Source organism: Microcebus murinus, chromosome 9, assembly GCF_040939455.1.
Source record: "Microcebus murinus isolate Inina chromosome 9, M.murinus_Inina_mat1.0, whole genome shotgun sequence".
NCBI classification, from domain to species: domain Eukaryota; kingdom Metazoa; phylum Chordata; class Mammalia; order Primates; family Cheirogaleidae; genus Microcebus; species Microcebus murinus.
The window spans coordinates 55279386-55306429 of record NC_134112.1 but is presented as its reverse complement, the minus strand read 5'-3'; the positions used below and the strand labels follow the sequence as shown (position 1 = coordinate 55306429).

Below are 27044 nucleotides of genomic sequence, written 5' to 3'. Positions count from 1 at the left end.
GAATTGTTTTAGGAGTCATGGTACCCCCTGTTCCAGGTACCTACCTGCCCCTGGTTTCCCTACAGCCTAGACTGATTCCAGGCACCAAATACTTCATCTGCTTCTTAAGTGTTTCAGTTTAGACTGATTTTGGTTAATATAGAACCACATAAGGAGAAATATTCTTTCCTTATAAAAATAGTGTGATATAATCATCTTCTTACAACTTTGGACAGGTGATAGCATGTTCTCAAAAAACACTGAGGCTAAAACTTAACAGTTTGATTTGATAGTTATTGACTCACCAAGCACTTACCTGGATAATATCGGGCCAGGCCGGTGGCACTGCCAAACACCTGCCACAACAATGAAGGGTCTTCCTCTCGATTTTTTTTGAAAACATCATCTAAGGCACTTGTCCAGTTTAGTTCGTTTAACACAATTGTTGCTAACACACACACAAAAAAGAAAAATCAATTAATTCAAATTTATAATTAAAAATTGAATGTCTTCATTTATTTGCAGAAAGATAGTACACATTTTCATTGTTCTACCTCTAAAAGCACTCTAATGCTGTTGCTATCAAAATGTTTTAGACAGGGAATTATTTCTTTAAGCAAAATTTTCTATGACAGTGGCACCACCAACCGATATTTTCGGTAGGGTAATTCGGAGGGCAGGGGGCTGTCCTGGGCACTGTAGGATGTTTAGCAGCATCTCTGGCCTTGACCCACGAGATATCAGTACCATTCCCCCAGTCATGACAGGCAAAATGTCTCTAGAATTTGTCAGATGGCCCCTTGGGGTAAAATCGCTCTGGTTGAGAACCACCATGACACATAAAACAGGAGGAATGCCAGGTGGTATTTCCCCTTGTCCTCAGAGGCAGTTCTAAGGAGACCTGTAGGATGTTTTAGGGCACAGTTTAAAAATCATGATTTTCAACAATGGATGATTCTACGTGGTATACTAACGTAAACAGGCCTATTACCCAAGTTAAAAAAATATAGATGTTTGTCATTCAGCGAAGATTATTAACTATGTTTACAAAATTGTATATATTGATAAAGGAAACATTCATTCAGAGGCTTGACAATATCAGTGTTAGAAATAGCAACTATGTGATACTTTATCACTACCTTTATAAATAATGTGGGGTTTTTTCCTGGTTAGTTCAATTAATAAGAGCATAGTGCTATTAAGGGCCAGGTGATTGATTTTGATACCTATTTATAATTACTGGTTGATGTTGCATAGATATCACAAAGATATGTCGTTCATTACAATGAAAGAAAAGCAATTATAATGGGAAATATAACATGATTTAAAACAGTACATAATTTATAATTATGGGCCTTCATGATCATAAATTCTTAAGTCTTATAGATTATAAATTTAATTGGCTTAGAATATAATTTTTCCTTTATCCAAAAAGGTAACCTAGATAATCTCATGTCTTTTTTGCCTTTATACATAAAATATGCATCGTGACCCCATAAGATTAGCAGATTAGGCCATTCTGCACTGGAGAATTTCGGCCCAAGAATAAATAGTGAAAATGTGCTTAGGGTAAGGACTGGAGATGCTGCTTAACTTTCTTCTATACTTTTATGTGATGACAACAAACAAAGCCAACAAATGCAAGCACAGTGAAATCATGCACAAGATTTTTTTGAAGGTAAAAAAGAGCTTCTGTCAAGAAAGATGCACAGCATCTGTGTTTGTATTTTAAAGTCTGTATCATTTATCAAAAAGGAAAACAATAAAAACAAGGTTGATTGTGAAAGTGTTCTGGAAGCAGCATCCGAATGTAGTTCTCATTATTGAAAACTAACAAGATTTTCATCTTTATGGATGTGATTACTTTCAGAAAGATCAGTTGTGTGTGTGTGAATATTTATGAGCTGGGTCAGATCCATAGTGCATCTGAGATACTAGAGAATTCATATTCAAAAGCATGATCCAGTGAACGCTAAGTGGATGGTTAGATGAAAATTTATATTCACACAGATAACCTGAACTGATACCCACCATTCATGAATATTTACATTAATATACAAAACATCACAGAAGAAAAGGGACATTGTACTTTTCTTTAAACATTTATGACTTTTATAGTAATATTCTAATGAACAAATAATGATGTTTATTTATGATCCAGATAAACTTCATTAGTCCCCAATCTATTCTATCTTTCTAATTTCCTTGACTCTTTAATTCACATTAAGCAACTAACATCTAATTATTTTAATAAAGATTTATTTGTTTTCAAGTTTGCTAATTTTTTCAGTTTTATTTCATAGCTTAACAGCTACGAAATATTAGACACTGATACACTGTGAATTATACTTTTATGTATTGGGAGGAAAGTCAAGCTCTGAAATATTCCTATCATCATGGAAATATGTTTTAAAATTTCTACTTTATGCATTTGAAAATTCTTTTATTCAGATAAGCCATTACTAAGGTAGACTTCAAAATATTTCATCTACAAATGAGCAAACTATGTAAAGAATTCCCAGACTATATATCTGAACTAATTAAATTTTACTCAGAATGAAAGAAATGGTATCATATATCTATCATGTCAGCAATGTTTATAAACTTGTTAATACTCAGTGCATAGCAGGGTGTAAGGATACAGTTACTTCCATGTGTCAGTGTATATTTATAAGGACTTTAGAATGTAATCATTATACTATTAGTCACAGTCTTTATATGAATGTCCAAAGCCAGAAATAAAAATTCAAAGGATCTGCCATGGAAAGGCAAAATTACTACAACCTTTTATAGGACAGTTTGACTGCATCTATCAACAAACACAGTTTTCTTCCAACAATTATACTTCCAGATATTAATACTATGGAGAGAATATAGGTCTCCAGTCCTTAATAAGAGAATTATAGAGAAAGAATCATTCATTCAACTATACTATTCAAATTCCTTAAGATATTAATCCCAAAACTAGAAAGTAGAATAAATTGCTGTATTAGGAAAAGATTTTTCTTAACTTACATTTAAAACAGCTAAGAAAAAGGTAAAAGAAAATATGTAAAACTTCAAAGCAAACAAGCAAGTATAAATAGTATTTTAGATCTTTGGTTATTTGGCTACATTTTTCTGATTCACATTATGAATTATATTTGACTAACAAACATATTATTTTGGTATCTTGAAATGAACAGACTTTTTCTCTTCTTAACCTCAAAAAATTAAATAGCTTATCCAAAATTACTAAGGTGCCCATCATTTCTCCATCTCTATGATATTAGCATATTTAGAATTAATAATGCTGAAATAACTGAATAATCTGCAGACAAACCAATAATAAAACTAATGCATGATACTGGCCTCACTAAAATAAATATGTCATTTTGTGGATTTGAATTCTGACCCTGCCATTTTCATTGTATCTACATACATACAATTTCCCTTTCCCTTTCTCTCTCAATGTGTAAGTAGAGTTTATTTAGGAAGATTTTTAAAAGTAATTATTCAGGGTAAAAAGCCAACTGTATTAGAAAAGTTAAAAGTTGTTACTGGAGATCTTTAGTTTTATATCACAAAGCGTCTATGTGCTTATACTGGTGTCTTTCTCTATTCTCAGCAAATATCTTTAATCTCTCCTAGTTTCCTGATACCTAGTTTCCTGATTTCTTAAAAAATCACAGGTATGAAACATGATTCTTTCATGATGGAAAAAAATTAAACAAGGTAAAATTCCTTGGAAAATTACTATGTTCAGCAAACATCAGTCTGGATTATGAAATCAGATATGGTTCATTCACATAAAAAATCTACACTCAATAATTGTGGAACTCTGACTTATTAAAGTTCAACAGATTTCAACAAAGTTCAACAGAAAAAAATAAGTTTTCATTGTCATTGCATATTACAAAGACTTTAAAATGCAATTATTATTTTATAAGGCACAATTTTTATTTGAATGTCTACAGCAAGAAATCAAAATCCAAAGAATCCATTTAATTACAGAAACATTAATATATAATTAGTAACCAAATAATGTTTAATGCAAGAATTCCATAATAAATTATCTTTTTAAAAAAATTTAAAATAGTTCTAGACCACATATAAAACTTCTCCTTTTATTTAGACAGATATATTTAATAATATTAATAATAGTTCTCACTGGTTTTCCATAAATTTTTAGTATTATTTAAAATTACATAGCATTTTATATTCTCAATTGTATATTATTCATGATATATTACATATTATATATTATATTCACTACTACCTTCTTTTCCTCCCTATCCCCAACAAATAGTAATATTTTACATTCACACAAACTTCCAATTTTTTGCTTAAAATGAGATTAGACGTACATGTGTGGTGAATAATTTTTCACTGTAGAAGCCTTGTCAATGCCAACTGGCCTTGAACCAGTTACTGACAAACTTTGCTAAGTTTCTTTCTTATGGCTATTTTAAGAGTAAAATTAGTTCTCATTTTCTGTCAACTTTTAAGAAATGGAGATCTTTATCTCTGTTAGAAAATTAGATTTGCAAAAATTAAGTCTTTTATAAATAGATGTCCAAGGCCAAGCCGACTAAAAGCAGTGAATGCTTGGAAAGCAACCCTTGACTTTGAGGCCTCTATTCTGAATGGCATAACAGGATTTCAGTGATAATTGATTCAGATGCCAGAATAGTTTAGTTTTCAAAAACATGGCCTTGGTTTTCAGCAATTCTCTCTTTTAGAGTATTCTATTGTTCAGTCTGGCTTCTCAAGGGAAGAAAGAAAAATCTAATTTGTAACAGAACAAAAGAAGCACCTTACATTTGCTGCTAATTCTTCTAAAAGACATGACTCTCATATCTATATCTTGTTTATGACATGAAATACAGAATCTTTGACAAGCTCTGAATCCAATTTTCTTCTACAAATGACAACCAATAAAGTATTGCATTATTGCTCCCTTTTAAGTTTGAATAATTTTGTTGATTTATCCAGGGTTCAGGGCCTTTCCATGCATTGAGAGTACTATACGACTATGTGAAAAACCCTAATGGTGTTTATAATGTCAACTTCAGCTTTCTTTTTTTTAAAACAGCATTACTGATATGTTATTGGCATATGAAAATTGTGTGTGTATATATTTATGAAGGGCAAAACCTGACGTTTTGATATATGTATACTTTGTGAAATCATCACTAAAATCAAGCTAATTAACTTTTCCATTACCTCTACATAGCTACCATTGGGGTAAAGGGTGAAAAGATTTAATTTAATACCTATCTTCTTAGAAAATTATAAGTATACAACACAGTATCATTAACTATCCTCACCATGCTATACTAGATCTCCAGAAATTATTCACCTTGCATAAATGAAAGTTTGTACCCTTAATTGCAGCTTTCTAATGAAGCAGATATATGCTAAAATAAAGAGAAAACATATTTGTTTTGATGTACTTAAAATATAATTTCAATTAATGTTTGGTAAGAAATGTAGCTATTAAAGCTATGTATGGAACTTGATACTAAAAAGTATTTTTGTTTAATACTAAATATTATATAGTTAAATAAGCAAGACAACAGGCCACAATGTTTACTATACTATTTACATTTAACTAAAATACTATTCTGTTATTACAGACTTTCATTGAGATAAAAATTAGCATGTTATTTATACTACTGCCACTAAGAATATTAACTTAGTAATATTTATTAAGTACTTAACTGCATTCCAACAAGTATTAACCATTTTCTCTACATTATTTAACTTACAGAATGACATTTTGAGTGAAATACTATCACCTTCCTTTTTAGATGACAAAAATAAAACCTAAAAAGGTTATACAAAAATCACGCAGTAAGAGCTGTAGAGATGGCACTCAAACGAGTGCATTAGAGTCCAAAATTCCTACCGTTTATAAGCTATTTATTTCTAAGCTTTCACTTTTGTGTAGTCCGATTATCTAGAATTTTAAATCTGAAAAACAAGATTGGCTATGCCTCAAATGATTCCTGAGACCTATATTCTCCCTCAGAAGGTATTTGACAATGTCTAGAGACACTTTTCCTGGTCATGACTAGAGGGATGCTACTGGCATCTAGGGGACAGAGGCCAGGAATGCTCTAAATATCCTGCAGTGTGCAGGATAGACACCACAGAATTATCAAATGTCAACGGTACCCGGGTTGAGAAACGCTGGTAAAGTATAACTATAAATACAAGACAGCTAATCCACTTTGAAACAAACAATATTCTCAACAAATATTGTCAATAAAAAGCCAGAATCAAACTTCTTCAAAGTAAAAGTTGACATATTTTAAAATAACACATTTAATGCTATTAAATTATGTCAATATTTCAGGCTACATTTTGGCACTCCTTGGGGTGGACACATTTTTATTTTAGTTCCAGAAACTCTTAAGACACCATTCTCTTCCCTAAACAAAGCAGGCAAGGGTTTCAAAACTAGTTTATAATGCCATTAAATGTTACCCAAAGCTAGTTTTTAGTGCTATTAAATGTTACCCCTTCCACCATCTTCATTTTGGGACAATCACAGAATATTAGAGGATTTTTGTTTTATTTTAGATTCAATACTGTGTGATTCTAAACTAAACATACCTTTTATCTTTATAACAAGTGTTCATTTCATAACATAGTAAATAACATAGTCATTAAAAGAGTTGCATTAACAGATGAGCTGAGCCAGATTTTGCTAATTTTATTCATCAACCCTAATCTCTAAAAAGAAAAATGTTAATAAGAAGAAACCCACTGATCCAATTAAGAGCACACACAAAAAGAATCTACTTTAAGGACTAGACAGTGTGCATAAATATTAAAATGAATGAATCTTTTCAGTGGATTTGGCTAATGGAATCTCATCAAATCCCAGGGTAAATGAAAGATTAATAAATTACAGGGAGATGGGAAGACCAAATCTAATCTCTCTAATTATGTCTCAGGCACCAGAATTCACCTCCCGCTGAGGATGGGAGAGCAGAAGGCTCCAAGGCACACAAGGACCTTGATGAGGAGATAAGCCTTATTCCTCCAGTTAATTTGGTACAAATATTAAAAGGCCCTTGTCCTTGTCAATTCTCTAACCCCTGTATTACTGAGATTCTGGCCTTGCTCCCTCTCTCTTTAGTTTCCTGTAGATTGAGCACCTGGCCAATGCCCAGAACACAGCTGTTCTGCTTTAATGAAATCTGAAAATTATGGAGCACACAGGGAGCTCAGAAGAAATCCACGTCATTATTGAAGGAAATAATAAAACAAGGAGAATAGAAGACACTAGGATCTAATATTATGTCCACTAATTGAAGAACTTTGCATCACTTTAAATAATATGATAATTATAAGATTTGGAGGGGTGCTGTAGGGATTTTACATAAGGAACCTCAAAAGAATAGGAGGCAAGATAAAAACTGTGTTTTATCCTTTGACATTCTGTTTTTCTGTCCCTAATATTATCAAAACCAAATAAATTATTAGTAACTTTGATAGCCAACAATCCCAATCACCAGAACATGTTGTTTAAAGCTTTAAAGCAAATCATTTAACCTCATGTGCTTGTTGTTCTTTTCATCCAAAAAAAAAAAAAATTAATTTAACTATACTAAGGGTCCTACAGAACCCTACAGGGTTGGTGTGAAGGTCAATTAAGTTTATGAATGAAAACTGAATTAATGAACATAATTTTATTATAGTTCCTCAAACTGGATTAAAAAATTATAAGGTGCATATCTCCTTTAAATGTCTAGCTTAGACAACAGCTCCTTTTGAGATGTCAGCATATTATTTTAGTCTTGTCAGTAATTTTCTTTTCCCTGAGCAAAAATACATTTATTTTATATGGAGCAATTAGAATGTAATTCTCTGTTTGTTTTATATAAAGCCATATATTACTGCTGCCCAATCTCCTAATTTATTTAAAAGCTATCACATCATGAGACTCTACATTAGAATCAACTAGTAGAAATATTTTCACTTTGAATTTGGGAACATTACCTAATTTGAAAATATAAACCAGGAACTGCAATTACCTATAGAATAAAATACATTTTCTTCCATTGACACTACTTCACAAAGTCATCTTCACCAGAAATTTAAATATTTGCAATTAAAAGTATAAAACAGTTAAATTTCTATTTCTAGATATTAATATTTCAGTAAATGCACAGCCTGCTAAATTCTAAACAAAGAAAACTAAAAATGCCCTAAAGACCTCTTATTTAAACCTTAAAAAGGGTAATAAAATATGAGTTAAAAAATCAGAATCTCTGAAACACAGAAATGAAGTTGGAAGCAGTATAGAAATGAATACGCAATTAAGACCAAATTTAAAGGACTTTAAGTTGAGGGTTTGTTTTTTTTTTCATGCACATAGATTCTCTTGCTAGTGATGCTTTTTCCTTAGAATGAGTGGTATTTTAAAAATCAGCATGTGAGTGTGCATAGTATGAGCAAAGACTATTCTCACCCTCACCCCTGCCCACCTTCTCACAGACTGCACATCTTTCTGCCAGAGTAGCCATTTGACCTAAGGAAAGTTTTTTAGGCTCTCAACCTCAATTTTCTCACCTTCACAGTGGGAATAATAGTACCTGAGCCACACAGGTGTTCTGCAGATTACACTTTACTTAGAATACTACTTGACATTTAGTAACTGCACCATAAATGACACCTATCTTGTCGTCCTTATTAATTTTTCTCTATCTAGAACTCCTGACTTCCAGTGATCCTCGCACCTCGGCCTCCCAGAGTGCTAGGATTACAGGTGGGAGCCACCATGCCCAGCTCTGACTCAGGTGGGGCAAGGGCAATATATGTAACCTAAACAGTTGTACCCCCATAATATGCTTAAATAAATAAATAAATAAAATTTATAGAGTTGTGACATCAAAAAAATTTTCTCTCTTAATACTCAGGATTTAAATGATATTTTAAATTTACCTGAGTGGAGTAATTCTTATCTAGCTTCTAACATGCTAGGATGAGTGATTAAAACCTAATATTTTCTTCTTTTCTCAAGAAACTTTTGAGCTTGTTACCCTAGTCTGAAGGTAATATTCACCCATAATACTTAATTTTCCTGCTATGAATCTCATAAAGAAAATAGTGCACTAACCTTTCCAAACCATTTCCATTGTTATAAGACAATGGCAAACTAAATACACACGCACACACACACGCACACACACACACACATACATATATATATTCTTTCTAATGATAACATTGAGTGGAATACATAATTTTGGTGAGGAGAAAATTTTTACAATGGGATATTCCCAGTGCTCCTGAAATCAAACCACAGTGGTGAATGCTGCATGGAGTATAGCAAAGACACACTAAAATTCTGGTAAAAGGAGTGAAATTAAGTAAGATCTAATAGGCATACCAGACACCAAACACACACACACACACACACACACACACACACACACACACACACACAGAATTATGCACAAACTGGCTACTGTTACAGCTGAGTAGAAACTCAGGTGGAGAAATTCTGACCAAATTAGATTCGGGAAATCTCCGAGACTGCCCAACTGCATAAGGAATTTAGTGTCTCCACATAAATCTGGACTACTGAATTCACAAAGAAGGATCAAAAAGTATTGGAGCTGACTAATGAGATGCAGTTGAAGGTGGATAACGAGGCTCCTGGGGACGGGGGTGATACTGTCAATGAGGCACACACTGCTTGGTACTTAAGGGTTTGTGTCAACCAGTTTTAGAACAAAGAGTTGCCTGGTGATTTTAAGATAGAAAGATCAGATCCATTGAAGCACAGTACATAGAAGTCAGCTATAATCAAGAAAAGCAACTCTTTGGTTTAAACACTATGTACTGTTTCAGACTGAAGAAAGAAAACTAAACACAACTCAGCAATTGAAATAAAAATTATTACTTAGAGTCATATTACATAGAGGTATGAATGGATGAACTCTAATACCACTTCTAAGACAACATGAGGTTATCATATGCTTATGATATCTCTATCTGCACATATATAATTACCTATGTGCATATATGCATATTATACATGCAGAGCACTCATTATATACTTTGTTATGTATATACAGATATGAACGTTTATATACAAAAAGAAAGGACATAAATATTGTTAGTTTTCAAGATGCTTACAACATAGCATGATTTGTGCAGATTTTAATGTGCCTATTACAGTTATTGACATATTAGATTAAGTCCTAACTACTGTATTGCTCAGCAAATCTCTTAATACAGACATAATTCTCTATTTTAATAAATCATGTATTTTTATTTTCACTCATAGTTCTATATTCCACAAAACAGATTTCTCAAATTAATGAAAGAAACTCAAATTATTCCAATATAGCTTTAAAATAGTATAAATAATTCAACACCTAATCAAAACAAGTACTCCTAAGACTTTTTGTGACTTGAAGGCTTTTGATCTGATGAAATATAATAGAAGATGGTAAATAACCAGATCATGTCAGTTCTAGCTCCCACTGTATCTATCCTCTTCCCATGCTCCACAGCAATATTTCCTTAGGTCTTTTGCAGTAACCTTTAAATACTCTCCCTGCTTCCGATTTCAGCTCACTTCCATCTATTTTTCCTACTGCTGTCACAGCGTTCTGCTTGGCAAATGCCTGCCCTAATTAAAAGTCTTCAGTTGTTCTCCATATAAGCTAGTGTTTATCACTGCCTTTCATCCATCCTTCTGGCCTCTTCTATTACTCTTCAATCCCAGTAAGCCCAAGCCATAATGAAAGCCTTTTGACATTCTCAGAGGATGCAATATTCACTCTGCCTCCCATGTCACTGCATACAGATACTGTCCTGTCTGGCTGGACTGTATTTCCCACCATGCCCACATCTCCCTCCTTTCATATGTCAGTTCAGTGTCAACTTCTCTATGGGGTGTCCTTTGTTTTTCCCCATTCCACCTCCCCCTCACCTAGCAGAGTATAAACCCCTTCTCCACTCTCCTTTAGCTTTTTCTGTATACGTCTGTTAAAATACTTTCTGCATTTCACTATCCTTGCTTACCTGCATGCCTTCTGCTATACCACGAGTAAAGTTAGGGTAGGCACCACACATTATTTTTCCCCAAATGCCTTGGATATAGTGGAACAGGCAATGTAATGTGGCAAACCTGTGTTTAATGAACAGTTGTACAACCTTAGGCAAACTATACAATTGTACAGACTTCTAGTTTTTCAGGTATAGGATGGAGAAAACATTGCCTATGATATCTAGAGTTAAGAAAATTAAAATATAATGCTACACTTACTGCCTAACAGGCATTCAGTGAACAGTAATGACTAATATGTTTAGGTTCTCAATGCATATTTGTTAATGAATGGCAGAGTACCTGAATATGCCAATTGTGATTCTCAGATGTCGGGTCATATTTTCAAGTTAGAAAAAATTTTCAGGAAAGGGTAAATATTTTTCAGTTCCTTAATCAGCTTTCATTGTGCCACATCATCCCTGAGCAAGGACAAGTGGTAGAGCATTCCCTTTTCTTCCCCTCACCCCATAGTGATAGATGAGCGGTGGGTATCATCTGAGTAGGAGGAGCTTAATCATTCCAGTCTTGTTTTTAGTTTCACTTCCAGTTCTGTAATAAAACTACCCCTTTTAATGGAGATGTTTTGAAGAGCCTGGTATAAATACAATGGCCCAATTTTTAGAGAAGAACTTTAAGTCAATGAATATGTCTAAGAGGCTTTCTATCATCTCCCAATCTGTGTGGTTCATTTCCTAATCACCTCATTTCTACCATATATTCATCCAACAAATATTTGCTGAGCAACTATTTTGTTTCAGGCACTATTCTAAGCTCTTGAACAGGAGTAGGCAAAATTTTTCTTAAGGAATCAGATGGTAAATAGTTTTAGTTCTATGGGCTACATGGTCTCTGTCACCCCTCACTTTGCAGCAGTATTACAAAAGCTGCCACCAACAACACTTTATAAAACAGGTGTGACTGTGTTCCAATAAAACCATATTTAAGAAAACATGTGGCGGGCCATAGTTTGCAGACTCCTTTGTCAGAACTGTAGGGCCCACCAAGATAGACATTACAGTGGAAGAGAAACACAATAAACAAACGAATAAATAAGACTATATAAGCCGGGCGCGGTGGCTCACGCCTGTAATCCTAGCACTCTGGGAGGCTGAGGCGGGCGGATTGCTCGAGGTCAGGAGTTCGAAACCAGCCTGAGCAAGAGCAAGACCCCGTCTCTACTATAAATAGAAAGAAATTAATTGGCCAACTAATATATATAAAAAATTAGCCGGGCATGGTGGTGCATGCCTGTAGTCCCAGCTACTCGGGAGGCTGAGGCAGGAGGATTGCTTGAGCCCAGGAGTTTGAGGTTGCTGTGAGCTAGGCTGACGCCACAGCACTCACTCTAGCCTGGTCAACAAGCGAGACTCTGTCTCCAAAAAAAAAAAAAAAAAAAGACTATATAAGAACATCATAGGTGCTTTTTAAATCTGGGGATGCCACAAAGATTGACAGGTGGTTCCTCTAGATTGGGTTGTCAGGAATGTTCTCTCTGAAGAGCTGTATTTTAAACTGAGATTTGAATGTCAAAGAACTAGCTATGGAAAGATTAATATAAAGCACTGAAATAAAATGATAATCTATAGAAACTGAAAAATAGGAAATACTTAGATGTTAACATGATGACATTATGATCTAATGTGATATTTTAAGGATAAAATATCCACACAGACACACATGGTAAAAGGAGTACTGTGCCAGACCAAAAATGGTTTGGGATTTTTTTCTGTAATAAATGTATCCTAGAAAGGAAAAGGTCTAACTCCAGCATTGTATTTAATCATTCAAAACATTATTTATTAATAATCCTTCACTAGGCTCTTAAAATTCATTTTCAGGTAAATTCGTGATCACTATTTTCAAGTTACTCTGAGTCTCATGGAAAAGACATAGAGATACATCAAAGGATCTAAATCAAATTTTGCTTAGTATTACAGACACTATTAATGCCACACACCTATCAGAAACTAAGCAAATGTTTTGAGGGGCAGGATAAAGGTGGTGGTCACAAAAGACTTCCTGGAAGAGGTAACACATAGTTTCAAAAAAAGAAAAGAGAGATGGTAAAAGGACCGACCGTATGGCCCATGGAGTGAACTCTTTGTGCAGGTCACATAGGCAAAAATGGATACACAACATTCCAGGAGTTGAACATTGTTAAAAATACTTTAATGGAAAGAGAATGTAGGACAATGGTAGAAAGAATATTAGAGACATACTATTGTAATTATCCAGAATTACTAAACATAAAATAATTTTGAGATTTATAGACAGCCACATAAACAGAAGTGTGAAATAATCATAGGAGTACTTGAGACTTCATCCTGAAGCCAGTGTAGGACAAGACCGAGTGTGGATTGGAAGCCAGCCAGATGGGAACAGGGAGGACAAGAGAGAAAGCTAGAGCAGTCAGGCTGGTGAGGAGTAATACTGGTCTGAACTAAAGAAGCATGGGGAACACAGAGAACAGAAGGAGATTAAAAAGATGTTGAGGAGAAATAATCAACAGATCGTGGTGACAAATGGAGGAAAAGAGGAAGTCTGGTTTTCTGGTGTGGGTGCCCAGATAGTATTATTCACAAAAACATGAACACTGGAAAAGAATATTATTTGGGGGCAATAATGATAAATTCAATTTGAACATAATGTGAGGAACCTGAGAGATATCCATTAAATAAGGTTATTCAAAGGCAATTAGAGAAATGAATCTGCATCTTTAGCCATGAAGTCTATATGGAAGAATCAGATTTGGGAATTACTGTTTCAGTGACAGTTGGAACTACTGGTTTAGAATAAAATTATTACTAAATGACACCAATACAGTATATGTATCTTCAGGTACTTTAAGAAGCAAATACTGTCAGATAGAAGTTGCTAAAGGGATGTAATATGGACCCAACTCTCATGAACAACATCATTTCCCATAAAAATAATCAGTGAGTAATACACTTTAATATTGTTTTCACTTAACAAAGATGGCAAAAGGTGTCTTTAAGATGATTTTCACATCTGCATTACAATAAATGTGCTGATTATAAATCCCCTGTATCTGTGCAAAACTCAGTCTACCAAGGAAATATATTGAAAACAATAAAACCCCATTCTCTTCTAATGCATTTTTTAAATTTTGCCTTTTTCAAAATAGTTATTGACTTAAATCAAGTACCCAGGGATACAATTCCTGCAACTCTTATAGGTAGAGCACTTTGACTAATGCTTGCTGTGCACTTGGAGAATAGCAATTGCCCTGCTGCCTCTGTTAGAATGATGAGGTAATCTATTGTTCCTTTATACTTACAGAGCCTCAGGGGACTGAGGCTTGATGATTGCATGGTCTTATAAAGCCATAAAGTTCTACCACAGGAGTTGTATGTGTATTATAAAGACACTTCAAATTGCTGAACATACTCTCCTTGCTATCATTGCGTGCGTGACTCTCTTTTGCAATTCACATGCACCTTTGACTTCTGAAATGATTTATACCTGCATCAGAACTCCGAATGCATGCATGCCAACGGCTCTCATTCATCAGAAGGCAAGACTGATAAGATTTAATTACTTAAAACCATTTCAGACTTTTATTCCTCAAAAGGAAACTTCAAATGACTTCTTGATACAACATAAAATTGGGCATATGTTAAGAAGTAATAGTCAATTTAATTTTGAACAAATAGGTTGTGATTCTCTGATGTAAACATTGATGGTATATTGAAATGAATTTTACCATTCTTCCCAAAATGTTTTGCCTTCATATTAATCTCACTTTGTTTTTAAAGGAGCCTTTACTTTCTTGTCAGTTTGTGTTCTCTATCAAACTGAGGGAAGCCACGATCTTTCACATTGTCAGTTTCTCTGCTCTTTCCAAATAAATCTGAAGCAAAGCCTTTTCATTTCTTTGTCTGATTCAGCTGAAATTCTTTTATATTTATTCTACTGAAGTACTTATCAATCTTCCATTTTTTCCCCTTCTATTTGCTATTCCTATATATGACACCTCCAACAATTTGTGGTTAAAATCAAAAGCCTGTGCATTTTATTCCTGTTTAACATATTCTTTTGTATTTTGTAAAAATGTTTTAAGTTGTATATCTTTAAAGTGGCAATACCTTGTTTCTTAGGCAGGAAGGTAGGTATATATACAAATCACTATAGGAACCGGATCATATTATTCTGTGCTCTAGTTAAACTGGTGTATACTTATTACATGCATAATTAATGACTATTTATTTTTAAAATATTTAGTTATGATAGTCCTTCTAGACACTGACAAAACTTCACATATTTATTTTTTTGCAAGGACAAAAAATGAGGTTTTTACACTTTCAGACACTCCAAATGCAGTTAAGATGGAATTTACTGTTTCTTTGTATTAGTCTCATTTTCCTGAATGCAATTTTGTTCCCTTGTTTTCAAGGGGACACCCAGTGAGTGATCTTTTCTACTGCTTGAAACTCATCTTATTAAGAGAAAATTTTCTATCTTTCAACTACTAAATCCAAAAATTTAATCTTTTTGTCTAAAATTTATATCTTTTATTAAAGTTAGTAAATCTTTCACAGGTATTATTAGTGGTTTTAGAACATAAAAATGTGTTTATTAAGATGAAAACTTCCCTGAACCCATGGACATTGTATGTTATGTCCATTTCTGTACAACTTTCTTCCTTCCCTTAGTTCAGAGTAAATTGAAATAAATCTATCAATATGGAATACAGATTACAAAAGCATGCTTTTTACCTAGCTTAAGATATTTTTGTCTAGAATTTAAATCAACACACAGCTTGCTAGAGTTCTACATATAAATGACATGCTTAGATGTATTGTATACACACGAGCATTTATGCCAAGTAAAATGGAGATTAAGATGAGGTCTGAAATGGTATTCCAAATACTTCAATTTTCAGAATGTCTTCAACAAAGGTGTATTTTGAACTATTGTTTATATTTTGGACCAAGATTGATTTCCTGACATTTTTTACTTTTTGTTCTGGCAAATGCTTTAATGTATTTTCTAAGTAGAGCTTGTAATTATAATTTTTGAAAAGTACAAATCACAGTAAGACCATGATTTTGTGGATAAATGCTTTGAAATAAAATGAAATTAGAATATTTGGCAATATTTTGCATTGAAATCTAGAACTTACTATTTATACCAAACACAAATATAGATACAGACATGCTAAATGTGTAAATGTCATATTCCTTTATAAACTTCTGTCCTGGGTGATCCTTATATGCATAAGATTATGTAAGTAGATTGAATTTGTAGTAACTGTACACTACCATAACATGAAAATCTAAAGAAAAACCTATGCACATGTACCAACTGTAGGTTAACTACAGAATTTGAAGTTTGAAACCGAGTATACTTGGTCAGAACAGACTTCTAAACATTGCTGTACCAAAGTCTCTAATACCATTACTATAATACAGAAGGTCTAAATTTGATATGGCCAAAGTCTTAAGGAGACAGGTAATAAGTGACATACACCTTCTATAAATGAATGCCAGTAAAATGTCACATGATAGATGAAATTCATAAGACAAATCTAAAAGTTGCAGAATAAAGTTCCAATATATTTTAAAATATACTTAATTGCTAAATTGAAAATAAGAAATAAGCAAGAAACATAACATTCCTATTTGATCAATCAATAACCTGTATTTTTTTCCCTAAATTCCATTAAGGTATTATCCTTTATTACATTAGTGGAAAATATTGCAATGAAGATGTGTTTAATAATATTATAGTTATAGTAATGGTATTATGATATAAATGGTCTTTTGTAATGCAAAAATATCCTATTTAATTGACAATTTAATTGTTCCTCTTTCTTTTTTCCCCACAACCTAACAACGTAGGTTACATCCAAAGTTTTTAATTTGAATTTGGCCTCTAGCCTAGTGATTATAGAATACATGTCAGTTCAATTATTTTTCTCATAAATTAATAGCAGTGTAACTGTTACAGTGTAATGGGTAGTTAACATCACATACTGTGGGTCACAGACTAATTATTTTGAGTTTTATAAAACAATCTAATAAGTTAAGGATAATATTATTTCAACATATAAGATTTATGTATTTACATAATACCTTGATCTGACTGTTGAGTTAAAAATGAGCAAATATGTGAATTTAAAACTGTCAGAGTCTAAAATCAATTTATCAACCACTTGTGAGAAAGTAAACTGTATTTTATTTCCCTAAACTTTCATAGTTTTTAAATCTGGATTAAGAAGAAAAAGAAAGAAAGATTAAAAATAAGAGAAGTGACATTATTTTGTAGCTCTAGAAAAATCTGTTAGAGAAAGTCTTTAAGACTTGAAAAAGTTGTCATATAATTTATTTTGGAAATAAAATTTTTGGTTTAAAATTTTGATTTTTGAAACATTTGGGGGGAAAAACCCTGAGAAATACAGTATGCCAGATTAGAATCAATTAGTAATTTTATAAATGGAAGGATGGCACAAAGGTACACATGTGAATAATACTCCAGGAAGATTTAAGTAGAAATATCAGAACGTATTTATAAGTATACTGATATGTACCTGTATGTGTACGCATATGTATATGATTTAAGTGGGTTAAAACTTCAAAGTGGTTGGTTTGTTGTTGTTCTTTCTCACTCATCTTGCAACCCATTCCTTACTGTTGGTGGAACACTAGCATGGAAGAGGGGGCTTTCTCTGTATATGTTGTTCATTCAATGCAGAGACCCAGACTGATGGAGGTCTATCCAGCTGGTTCCATCCATCTGGTCAGGGAGCAGGAAGAAAGTTCCAGAGAGCCTAATGGTGGCAATTAAATATACAATCTTGAAAGTGATACATATCACTTTACCCATAGCCCCTGGGTCAACACCAAAACGTATTACCACCCTGCTGCAGGTAAAAAAGGGTGTGTAATTCTCCTGTTTCTAAAGAATCAGATTCAGTTGAGCAACGAAGTCTCTAATAAGCTTTATTATAGCACAAAACACTGATTACAGATGCAGTCATGAAATCATTCTTTGTAATTTCATTACAAATAAAACCTATAAACTAGAAGATCCATGACTTCTCTTTTAATAATGATGCATGTAAAACAATATATGGGGAACAATCGAAGAAAAGAAAGTCAGGAATGTTTTTGGTATGATCTGTGGAACATTGGTCTATGGAGAAGACTGTTCTGAATAGAGCAAAGGTCTGTTTTGATTAAGAGAAGAGAAAAGGTTGGCCACATATTGAAATTCTTAAAAAGCAGAAATAAGAATATTAAAATATTGTGATTATGCTATTGTGTGACATAAAGCCTAATAGTTACTTTTTGTATGTAATTCTTCATGGAGTGTTTACTATAATACTATAATGCATAATGATACATGAGTCCCAGTTACCCAACTGTCTTATTTTTATATTCGAATTTTTTCCTATTCTTTGTACAAGTTAATACCAGTTACATAATTAGATCCTTGCAAATTAGGGCTTTGTATAGATATGTTATTTTCATAAAATACATAAAAATTTAGAAGTCACTTTTAATCTCAGGAAGCTCTTTCTGAGAAAGGTAGAAACTGTATATTTAATAACCCATGAGTAAATTATACTTAAATCTCACAGACATGTATATATAGTTAGTTCTACTCATCCATAACGATTGGTTTTATGGTAGTAAAAAATTATATTGTTTTTATTATGTTTTTAGTACACAAACTTTAGTCTAATATTTGAAATCTTATGAACTCTAAAATATACAATTTATTACACAAAGGGAGATTGCAGATTAATAACTTAAAGGACCACAAGTAAGTTATTTCATATTCAAATTTTCATGCTTAGTGAATTCCTCAAAATATAACCTATCTCAAAAATCAGCTACTAAAAATCAGCTACTAAAATTCACAAACTACTTACGATACTGCAATATCTGTGCCAAAACAACTATGAAAAGAACCTTATCAATATAAAATAATTAATTTGCATTTGAGTAAATTTATTTAATTTTATAATTCATTTCCTTTTAAAAAATATTTATTAAATAATTGATTTTTTAACTCAATTCAATGAATGAATGAAAAGAGGATGTGTATACATGCTCAATTTCATATGAAGAATTTATAGTAGATGGCAATATTCTCATCAGACTATTATCAAAATAATCTTCACTTAAATTTTCATATGAAAATAAAACCTGCTGACGTACAAAATGAGAGAAATTTCTTTCGGCCATCTAAGAGTGGTCTAGTCTCTTCATATATGTTTCTTTTTAATCTTCATTACAGTCCTTTAAGGCAAGTATTATTATATTCTTATAAATGGCAACTTTGTGATGATATTTTTTGCTAAGGATTGTTTATCTAAATATTCCTTGGAATACCACCATTTTCCTTTTATAATTTAAAAATTTTATTTTCTATTCTTTATTTTTGGAACCATTCCATTTATATCAAAGGCTATCCAATGTAATTCATGTTTCACACTATACTACTCCTTCCTCAACGTTTCTACTTTAAAAGTGTTTCATGAATCTTCCAAAATCTACAATATCCTTTAGAAAATAACATCAGACAATAAATTGAGAAAATTTGGACTTCTATGACAAGATTTTTTTTTTTTTTTTTTTTTTTTTTTTTGAGACAGAGTCTCACTTTGTTGCCCAGGCTAGAGTGAGTGCCGTGGCATCAGCCTAGCTCACAGCAACCTCAAACTCCTGGGCTCAAGCAATCCTACTGCCTCAGCCTCCCGAGTACCTGGGACTACAGGCATGTGCCACCATGCCCGGCTAATTTTTTCTATATGTATTAGTTGGCCAATTAATTTCTTTTGTATTTATAGTAGAGACAGGGTCTCGCTCTTGCTCAGGCTGGTTTCGAACTCCTGACCTTGAGCAATCCACCCGCCTCGGCCTCCCAGAGAGCTAGGATTACAGGCGTGAGCCACCGCGCCCGGCCTATGACAAGATTTTAACAGAATTTGGTTTATAAGACAGGTGTTGAAAGTGAACTGCAAACAATTAAATATGAATATTCACTTGATAAACTGTAATATATAAATAGTATTCTTTATTAACATGATTATAAATAACATGTGGTCTTTTAAAATTATAGATGACTATCATTCAAGATTCTGTTTCTCAAAGTATTTTTGGAAATCCTTATTTTAAATTATACTTTAAATTGATGACAAATATTTTGGCCTGTTCTGGAATTGTTTCATTTTTAAATAGCTGTAACTCTTCTAGAATTAAGTCTATGAAAACCTCTGTTTTATTCACTCTTCTTTTAATTGAATATCTTTTTTTTTCAGGCTAAAAAACTGGTGTTGAAAGTAATTCCAAAAGGGAGTTGTAAGGTTAAAATACCAGATATAATATATTTGCAAAATTATTGCACAAATCTTGTTAACATTTAAAAGACAAGAAAATTTTATATCAAAAAATATTTTTGAGAATACACAAAACTTCAAATGATGAATGACAACTAAAATACAAGGGTTAATCAATTTTATTTTCTTGCCCTTCTATTAGAAATGAGAAATGTTGGTTATATATCCTAAAAAATTATTGAAAGCAATTTTTCTTGTCATTTGTTTTCGCTTTGGGTGGAGCTGAAAACTTAAGAGGGTCACAAATTAAATTATTCTAGAATTAAGAAATGTACTCCAGGTCAAAAAGCCCTGTGATTTATAAAAGGTGATAATTAAATAGAGAAGCAATTTTAAGTACAAAGAATACCATCCTCATCCAAAATTAGTTTCTTTCAAATAGGAAGCTTTCCACCAACTATCTATGTGACCCCTCTGGGGACTTCTGCTCTATAGTTAAATTGGCCTAGTCATCGCCAATATATTTCCACATGATGGGTAATGATTACCAAGAAAGTATAGAATCAATTGATTTTCACTAGCCTGGAAGTATTATTTGTAAGGAACAAGTAAAAATAAATCAATTTTTATATAAGACTGAAACAATATTAGTACGGCCTCTGTCACTCACTACCTTATGATACTCCATAACTCAAGTAGTATATTTTTAAATACTCTATAACATGAGTAGTATATTTCTAAATATCATGTATTATTAAGTTAAAAACTGTATGTAATTTGATTTGATTGAATGAAAAATATTAACTAAATCAAATCTGAATACTTGTATACTTCATAGCCCCATAATTTAAAAATATGAACTTCGTAACTTGAGACAAAACAATTTCTAAATCTTTAGTCTATTTAAAATCTTTCTCTTTATAATAGAATTTTAGAAATATCTTTTAAATGCCTCTTTATCTCTAGGGAGAAATCCAAGTAAGATTTTATCCATGAAGTCAAATGCCAGATGATTAAAAAATTCTCATCTCAAATTCCAAACTTCCATTTTCTCTCCAGTTGTCAATCCCTTTTTAATTTGCTATGAACAGTACTGTCAGTCTGCTTTGGAAGCTATTCTAATTTAAGATTTCATTATCTCTCTTCTTCAAGCTTTGAATGGCCTGTCACTTGTTATACCCATCATAAAAGCTAGCCGAGTACATTTCTGATTTCCAGCTATCAATTTATAGAGGCACTGAATTGTGCACACATCCTTTTTCATGGCTTGCCTCTGTGTTCTCTTTTTAATTTGTTTTTAGAAACAAAGAAGTGGTGAATTTTTATTTTCGTTCCCCACTAAGCAGTAAGAAAAATATAGTAACTGGACTTTTTACAAACCCCTGATTATTCTTGTTCAATAATAGACTAAAAAATACACAGATTATTTTCTTTATAACAGTGTGCCTACTATACGTGAAAAACAAATAGAAATGAAGGACATCTAGTAAACATGTATAATATTTGAGCTCCCTCTTAAGAAAGGGCACTGAGATATAACTATCAGCTCTGAGAATTACTTATAGAAAACCGTGATTTTTTTTTTTTTAACTTATGTGCAAGACAGACAAAATGCTGGGATTTGGGTGATCTACATGTGCGAATTATCTTTATTTTATGGAAAACAGGGGGTTCATTACCAAGGCTAATCATGCATGTTTACATAGAGTCTTTAAAAACTTGTAAGTACTCAATTCACTGAACATCCTTCATAGGCTCTCCTAAGAACAGCAGAATTTCTGCTGGCTGTTTCTTATATATTTGGCCAAATACCCAAGAATGTGAGATAAACTTTGTAATGAAATGTAGTATAAGACAAACATAGTGAAACATTAAGAACTATGCAACATTTTGTGGCCTAGTTTTGGCTGCCTTAGTAGCATTGGCTAGGGTTGGCATGAAGCATACTGGATTTCACCATCCTGCTGTTGTACTCTGCGTAGTTCTTGAGAGGATAATCTAAATTTCCACCCAGGACCATGTAATCAACTGGCAGTAAGTTTTCCCCCAGAAGAGAGATGTGAATCTGTTGAGTCAAAGGAACTACAGAAAAAAGAGCCCCCAAATAAATGTATAAATAAGATCTCTTCCCCAAAGAAAGAGTTAGCTGGAATTATCTACAAAACTCACCATCTACTTAGTCCTGCCCTAAGCCGACCAGTTAACAACCATCATTTTCCATCCCATCCCCTCCCTGCTTCTGCCTGATGGGGGTCAAATTCGTATAGTCGCTAGGAAATGCCAGCCCCTTGCTCTGCTCCTTCTCCACTGCAGGCTTCCATCCGCTCTTAACTAGGGTAGGGGAGAAGAGTTAACATTATCTCAAATATGGAGAGTTCACAATTACATGGGAGTAGACTTTTTAATTTCTAAATTGAATCTTTTTTAGACTGTTTTTATGACTAAAAGTGACTCAGGCCATTTTATTATTTTTGAATCACCAGGGAAGTTATCTTTATCCAGGGCTGCTCACTGAAAAACTTTAAGAGGCTAACAAAGTAAAGTTAGATTTTCACAACAAACCACATGTCACGCTTGTTTCAAAATGATTCCTATGGAAAGCAAAATGAGTTTTAAATTTTATCAAAAGTATAGTTTCCGCTTATTAATATCTTATTAATTATCTGGATTAAGTGATTATGTGAATTAATTTAAATATATACTTGTGAGATGTTAATGTTACATGGTCACATATAAATAGAAAATATTGGATAAAACAAATTTTGTGTATTCCTAGAAGAATTTCTCTGAGCTTTTAAAGGTTAAGGGCCACTATCAGTATCCAAAGAAGTAGCTATAAAGTATAATATTTCCCAAATTATTTATTTGAACAGAAAACCATTATTCTACTTAAAAATCTTGATGTAATTCTATTACCTATCACACAATTTGGAATATGTATCATGTTCTAATGAGCAGATGTCAGTAACATGGTAGGTGCTCTTGAAGATGGATTTAACCATCTATATACCAACATAAAAGAGCTGAGTGGACATTGCAATAACAGCTATGTCAAGAGCTAATTGGCAACATTATTTTTAATGAGACCTAGAGTTTTTTAATTCAAAATATTTTTATGGGTTAAAATATCTCTCAAGTTTCAATTAAAGGATGGAGATGCTTCACAAATTCAACCAGGGAGAGAGTAGTCTAATGTGTAATCAATGTTTAATGTGCACAGGACAATATTGTCTGCATAGGCTAATAAAAGAACAATTTGATTGTTTGACTATTGTTGACTATTGCTGCTCCAGCACCATCTGGGACACAGGGACTGTGAATGCCTAGTCAATCAATCAGGTTGTGATAGTATTATTCTGCCCTCTCAAGAAACAACAAAAAATAATTTCAGCAACTATATACATTTCAATCTCTACATCTTCAAAGCCTAGGTATCTACTAAATAACTTATGAAATTCCACATAAAAGCAATCCATCTAATTATTCTTACTATATATGCCTACAATTGCAAATTAATTGTTCTTCCAATTCAAGCCTATCTATTGAGTTTGGTGAGCATTAATTCATCTCCAGAGCTAAATTACATCAAGGTAAGGTACTGAAATCAAGATTCTGAATTAAAATACAAAAAAAGACTTTGCAAATCCAAATTGAGCAGCCAAATATCTCTAAACTGTATATTGCAGTATAAACTGTAAAACATAAACTTAACTTTTCCATCCTTGTTTCATATAAATTCTTTTAAAACTAAGTTCAAGCCTATAGCAATTTTTCTGTGAAAATAAATTTGCTTTAGTGTGCCCAGGCTGCCACAACAAAGTACCATATATTTGATGGCTTACACAACAGAAATTAATTTTCTCACAGTTTTGAAGATAGGGAAGTCTAAGATGAAGTTGCTGGCCAATTGGGTTTCTGGTGCAGGCTCTCTTTCTGGCTGGTAGGTGGCCATCTCTCACTCTGTCCACATGTGTTTGTGTGTACAAGGGGAGAGAGGGATCTCTCTTCTCTTCTCATAAGTCCACCAAACCTCTTGGATTAGGGGCCAACCCTTATGATATCATTTAACATTAATTACTTCTTAAAAAGTTTGTATCTCTAAATACCACATATCACATTGGGGATTAGAGCTTCAACATATAAGCTTGGGGGAACACGATGCAGTCCAAAGCATTTTACAAAATCTATCAAACTATTACTAATGGTCTTTCATAATCCTAAATTAATTAAAGGACCTGTATCTACATGATCAGAATACTGTATCCTTAGCATTTGGATTTATATGTGGTCAACATTTTTCTATTGTAAAATGAATACTATATTGCTATCTATGAATATGCATTTATTACAGAAATATTATTAGAGAAAGACAATGAAAGTGCCAACTTTACCTCCAAAGTGGTATTTCTTCTCTTTGTACCAAACTTATTAAATATGATCAAATTACCCTAACCTAAAATGTATAATTTGTAGCCCAGGCTTGTCCTCATTATCTTTTTTATAATATTTTTTACCATTTCACTACTTGCTCCCAATGAGGGGCAATGTTAATTATTTAAGCTAATGCCCTTATTACAATAGATGATCACTTTGTTACAGAATGAACTATACTTCTTAAGAGTGCCCTTTTAAACACTTAATCAGATTTCTGGTTTCATGATTCAGAACCAAGACTTTATAATTTAAACAACATTCTAAAAGAAGAATACCTACACTGTTAATATTAAAATCATGGCAACATTTTACTGACAGTTCTTTAAAGACATTCACTTTTTTATTCCTTTAACATACAAGTCTATAGCATGGAATGATCCAGAATTGAAAAAATTATTTTTTGTAAATCATCTGGTTTAAAAAAAAATCAATAAATACAAAACTTAAGAATATATTACTGCTGAAATATTTTTATTATTGTATCTTGATCCAAATTCAAGATTTCAACCCATAATCTGGTAGATAGAGCATCCCAGACAGCATTTTTATTTCAAAGAAATAGGAAGAGTGAGGCATTAGTTCAAGGTTATTTGTTCTTCACAGGAAAAAAAAAAAGTCAACTATATGTAGGTATGTAAACATAAGTAGTTTGTATAGTTCAAAACCTGCTGGTAATATGAAGTGAATTCCAAACCAGAAATCCATCACATGAAATATGCCAGACAGGCCCAAAAAAGGAACACAGCAATGTGTAAAGATTCATGTAAATGGGAAAAATGAGAAATTTCTCGGTGTATTTTTCCTCTAGAATTTCTAGCACTTATTCCTAACTTATATAATTGCATGATCAGAAAAGAAACTAACTTGCACAGAATTCATTAACTAGAGGAGAAAACTTAAAAGTTATGGAGAAAGGCATACAGAGAGTCTTAATATCCCACCAAAACTGTACTTTCATTTAATTCATTGCTCTTTAAAACAGTCCACTAATTTTACCTTAGCTCACTGGCTTCTCAATTTAAAGTACCTTTATAAAGTATATTTATAAGGTTATTTGTGTGTCACTATTTTGAGATAATTCGGTTAATTGGCCAGAATATCTTCATCACATAAAATTTTTGATAACAAACATAAAATTAGAAGAAAGAGTATAGACCTCAAAAATATGTATTAGAATTATGCCATTTTGACAGGGATAGTTTCTTAGGCTACAACCAAAGGCTATGACCTTGGTCCAAGGCTCCACCATCCCACTTCTATTCCTGCCCCTTATATGTCTATTCTCCACAACACATTAATTATTTCCAACTTTTTCTATAGAGATGAGAAAGATCATGTAATTCTGCTTCCAAAAACCATCCCACAGCTTTTCCATCTAAGTTATGGATTGAAGGTTTGTATTCCCTCCCAAAATTCATATCTTGAAGTCCTAACCACCAATGTAGTATTATCAGGAGATGGAGTTATGGGAAGATAATTGTTTAGATAAAGTTATGAAGGTGGAGCACACCTATAATGGGGTTAGTATCCTTATAAGAAGACGAAGAAAGAACAGAGCTCTCTCTACAAGTGCACAAGAAGAGAAGGTCATGTGAAGACACAGTGAGAAGGCTGCCTTCTACGTGCAGGGAAGAGAGCCTTCACTAGGAACCAATTTGCCTGCACATTGATTTTGGACTTTCTAGCCTCCAGAACTACAGGAAATAAATGTCACTTATTTCAGCCAACCAGTTTACGGTATTTTGTTACAGCAGCCTGAGCTAAGACAATCTCAAATTAAAACTCAAAGTCTTGGCCAGGCACAGTGGCTCACACCTGTAATCCTAGCACTCTGGGAGGCCGAGGCGGGGGAATCGTTCAAGGTCAGGAGTTCGAAACCAGCCTGAGCAAGAGTGAGACCCTGTCTCTATTAAAAATAGAAAGAAATTACTAGGCTAACTAAAAACATACAGAAAAATTAGCTGTTCATGGTGGCGCATGCCTGTAGTCCCAGCTACTTGGGAGGCTGAGGCAGAAGGATTGCTTGAGCCCAGGAGTTTGAGGTTGCTGTGAGCTAGGCTGATGCCCCAGCACTCTAGCCCAGGCAACAGAGTGGCAACAGAGTGGCAAGAGACTGTCTCAATTAGATACATAGATGATAGATAGATAGATAGATAGATAGATAGATAGATAGATAGATAATCAAAGTCTTTGCAATCCCCAAAGCTGTGCATGACATAGCCTCTGCTGCTATACTTGCTCCCTCATCCACTCTGCTCTGGTCACACT

At 33.1% G+C, this 27044-nt stretch overlaps 1 protein-coding gene across 7 annotated transcripts in view; it reads right to left on the bottom strand.

Moving 5' to 3' along the window:
- CACNA2D1 (calcium voltage-gated channel auxiliary subunit alpha2delta 1) overlaps nt 1–27044 on the bottom strand; it is a 476872-nt gene that overhangs the window by 125596 nt on the left and 324232 nt on the right. For all 7 annotated transcript variants that reach the window (XM_076006476.1, XM_020289801.2, XM_076006475.1 and 4 more), the window contains exon 7: nt 296–427. In XM_076006476.1, the coding sequence (XP_075862591.1) occupies nt 296–427 (132 nt within the window). The remainder of the gene's footprint in view (nt 1–295; nt 428–27044) is intronic.